Raw genomic sequence first — 3,892 nt, 5'->3', positions numbered from 1 at the left:
TAAAGGTCAAACTGGAGATCATTTCCCAGACTGAGTGGCCTGCTTGCCCCAAAGCTGCTTCAGGGATCTGCTCTAGTAGACTCCCAAGCAATACAGCCCTGGAGGGAAGAGTGGGGAAGAGGGTCCCAAGAGAACTGGTCGACTTTCAAGGATCAGCTCCCCCAACTTCAAGAATGATCTATGTTGAAAATCAAGATGGATCAGGAGCAAGGAGCTCCTGACAAAAATCAGACATAAAGAGTGTGCAGGAGGTGGAAGCACTCTTCAGAGTTCCTTCAYGCAAACCCTTTGCAAGCAAAGTGCYGTGGTCAAAGTTGAGGGAACATGGGGCTATGTCAGCAACTACTCTACACCCTCTGGATGTACCTGAAAACAAAGAAACGAGAAGTAATCTAGAGCCCAGTTTAGACAAGAACAGGACTGGGCTGTCCACATTGAATACAAAGAAATTGGAGTGGGAGGTGGATTAAGAGCCCACCTGAACTAAGGTGAAGGGGAAGCCTAATTCACAGTGCCATCAAAGATGAGATTCTTCTCACTGAATTTCAGGGGAACRGTTCAGAGGTGAAAACAGAGATGCCTAGCCCTATCTTAGATGCATTAAGATGGTAAGAGAGGTTTGCATTATGTTGGCAGTTATAACACTGGACCYGCAGATGCATTCTTCCTTTTGGAGGCATAGAATATAGTGAGGCAGCTCGTAGACACTAATATATGACCAAGAAAAGCACCTAGAGGTCTGCAGTGAAGATGCCTAGATGTCTGGCATCTCAAGTCTTCCTCTGAAATTAGAGGGGAGGAATCAGTTCCTCTCACATACTTTAGAAATTCATTTTGTGGAAAGTTGAATGATGTCTTAAACTCTACTGACCTAAGGGAATCTAAGGTAACTATCTTAAGATTTTAAATCTATCATTGACGTTCAAATTAGAAAGACAAGGTAGGGAGTATGACAGTAGCTCCACACAATCTACTTTCACAGATTATAGGTCTTGATTTCCCTTGTAAAATTTTGTGTTTCTGTCTCTCAGACTCAAAATGGATCTACATTTCTGCAGGGATTTGGTCACCTGGGTACCAGCCACCATGTTAATTAATGTCCTATCACCRTCTCAGACCTACTCTGCTGAGGGACATCTCAGGAAAGCACAAAACACCCTTATTCTTCAGGGAACATCAAAGGAATTTTGATGGTTATACCTGAAGGGAAAAAAAATCAGATTACTTCTATGAGGTATCACACTGCATCAGAACAAACGGTATTAGCAGTCAACTTGAAAAGGCTCTACCACACCCTTGAAATGAGACCCACTGTATTGCCTCTAAAGATTGTGGAAAAGCAGGAAAGAGAGGAGGTTGGCAGAAATTTTGCTCATCTTCTGTTTTCCCTTGATAGTATTTCTTGCACATAGATTAATGTATGTAACTACTTTGCTGAATTTTGCCTAATTTTTYACTCACTGTTATGCTTGTGTTCCTAGACATCTTCTTTCCTAGGYTGCCTTCCTGCCTGCTGTGATTGTGCTAGCTTGTGCCTAAAATATTTCTCTGGAAATGATACCTTGCTAATCAGTATGTGTGTTCCTGGGTCTCTACTCCTTCCTTTGCTTTAACTTGTTGTCTGGATCCAGCTGATGTGCACAGAGCAGCATCATTCTCTCTTTTAGGCTTATCCAAGTTTTGTGAGCAAAAGAGGCAGGATGGAAAGGAGAGAGTCTGCATAGGGTTAGACTGTCCTGAGAAGACTACATTGAGAATTCAACATATTGAGGACCTCAGACAATGAATTCAGAACCACTGACTGTGATGAAGCTGTATTTTCCCAATATACATAGGAAAAAAAAAAAGAAAAAAATGATCTTTTGAGTTTCTGTTAGTTTATGTGTTATCTCTTTTTTCCCCACCTGACTGAACTTCTCTACTTGTCTTTTTATCTCCCTCAATTTTCYTTTTTTTCTTTATCTTTTGTATTACTTTTTTCATTCTTTTTTATTTTTCCTTCCGATGGTTAGAATGATTTCTCAAAACTATTTCTCAGCAAGGAAGATGGCTGTAACTGAAGAAAAATATCTTTATTAACATTTTTGTTCTACATGGATAAACTTGTTCTTGGATGAATAAATAACCGTTTTTATCATAGGATGTTTGTTTTAACTCTTTTCTGGTTTGTTTTAACCTGAAAATAACACCATTATCAGGGAAAAAGATTGTTCTTATCTAACTCTTCTGTTGGCTTTTATGTCCCATACACCTTCTCCATGGTCACCATCCTCTGTCTCTCTTCTCTTCACTCCTTATGTAATCAAAAGGTTAATATCGTTTTGAAGAGATGGAAAGATTTCCGTGTTGGATCATAATGGATTCCTATTCTAACCTAAGTTTTTTACAACTGTTCAGTGTGTGGTATCTCTTTACTCTATGAGAGACTGTTTCTCTATGCCTTTCCTGTCTTCTGTTTTCTTTATAGACTTTTTGTGTATGTCCYTATGTATCTCTTTTAATATACTTTTACATTTCTCTACCTGTCTCCACTTCTTCTAATGCCCTGAAGAATCATTTCCTCCACTAACCACTTTATCTTACACTCTGCAGCTCCTTTGCACTAATGTCGAACCATACAACTGTCACGACGTTTCTTCTCTTGGGCTTCCCCTCCGTGCACCATCAAGAGTACCTGATAGCAATCACTTTCCTGGCTTCCTATGCAGCAATCTTAGTTGGAAACCTGCTGATCATTGCCCTCATTTTTTCAGACCGAGACCTCTACAGACCCATGTACTTTTTCCTCTGTAACCTCTCTTCTTTGGAGATCTTCATCACCACATCCATCATACCCAAAGCAGTAGGAAGCTTGTTGATGAGCAGCAAAACCATCTCCTACCAAGCCTGCATGACTCAATGCTACTTCTACTCCCTCTTGGGCAGCATCGAGTTTATCCTTCTAGCTGTCATGTCCTATGACCGTTATGCAGCCATATGCTACCCTCTTCAGTACCCCATGCTCATGAACAGTCGCCTTTGCCTTCAACTCCTCTTGGGGTCATGGTGTGCAGGCTTCCTGTTCACCATTGTCCCCACCGTCCTAGTTGTCAGGCTGCCCTTCTGCAGTGCCAATCATATAGACCACTTCTTTTGTGACAGCATGCTCTTGATCAAGTTGTCCTGTGCAGAAACACAGACCGTGGAGCTGGTATCTTTTATGACCTCTTTCATCATCCTGTTTGGCTCACTGATCATGACAGCAGTGTCCTACCTATACATCATTAAGACCATTCTTAGGTTGCCCTCCACTTCGTCGCGGAACAAGGCATTCTCTACATGCTCCTCTCACTTTACCATTGTCATTTTGGGCTATGGCAGCTGCATCTTCCTCTATGTGAGGCCTTCAATTCAATGTGTTTCCTACAACAAAGCAGTGGCCCTAATCAACACATTGGTAACTCCTCTGATGAGCCCCTTCATTTTCAGCCTGAGGAACCAGCAGATGAAAGATGCTCTTAAAGTGAGTTTGAAGAGAAGTGTGACAATTTCTAGGAAATGTCTTCCTTTCTGAGGAGAAATTTTGTAAGTGAAAGGGAAAAGGAGGGAGAGGGTACAGTTGATTATGGTTTATTTGTTGAAATTATATCTTTCTTATGAGTGAAGGTTCATGAAATTGCACCAGTTTCTCTCCTATAAACATCATTATAAAGGCAAATTCTTAGATAGGGGAGCCCTTCAAATGGTTTAAGAGCACTTTACAAATTCTAGTGAATACCCTGGTGATGGTGGTTTCAATGTGTGAAAACTGAGTTCTTCCTTTTTTTAGGACACCACATTCTCTAGGCAGATCACCTTCTTCAGCTCTGGATAAATCTCCTTGTCACAAAACCTGGTTTCCCTGCTTATTTTA

The 3,892-nt window shown here is 41.0% G+C and overlaps 1 protein-coding gene across 1 annotated transcript; it reads left to right on the top strand.

Moving 5' to 3' along the window:
* Positions 1 to 2,605: 2,605 nt before the first annotated feature.
* LOC112954786 (olfactory receptor 6M1-like) lies at positions 2,606 to 3,553 on the top strand. The gene has a single exon (XM_026048039.1). The coding sequence runs from the start codon at positions 2,606 to 2,608 to the stop codon at positions 3,551 to 3,553; it is 948 nt and encodes a 315-aa protein (XP_025903824.1).
* The last annotated feature ends 339 nt before the right edge of the window (positions 3,554 to 3,892 follow it).

This window comes from Nothoprocta perdicaria, unplaced genomic scaffold, assembly GCF_003342845.1.
Source record: "Nothoprocta perdicaria isolate Ctin4 unplaced genomic scaffold, notPer1 scaffold_509, whole genome shotgun sequence".
Classification (NCBI taxonomy): domain Eukaryota; kingdom Metazoa; phylum Chordata; class Aves; order Tinamiformes; family Tinamidae; genus Nothoprocta; species Nothoprocta perdicaria.
The sequence above is the reverse complement of the archived record's forward strand: the minus strand, read 5'-3'. Positions and strand labels throughout refer to the sequence as shown.

Bases quoted from the DNA above. Each gene is read 5' to 3' on its own strand.
- LOC112954786 (XM_026048039.1), top strand. From the start codon at position 2,606: ATGTCGAACCATACAACTGTCACGACGTTTCTTCTCTTGGGCTTCCCC.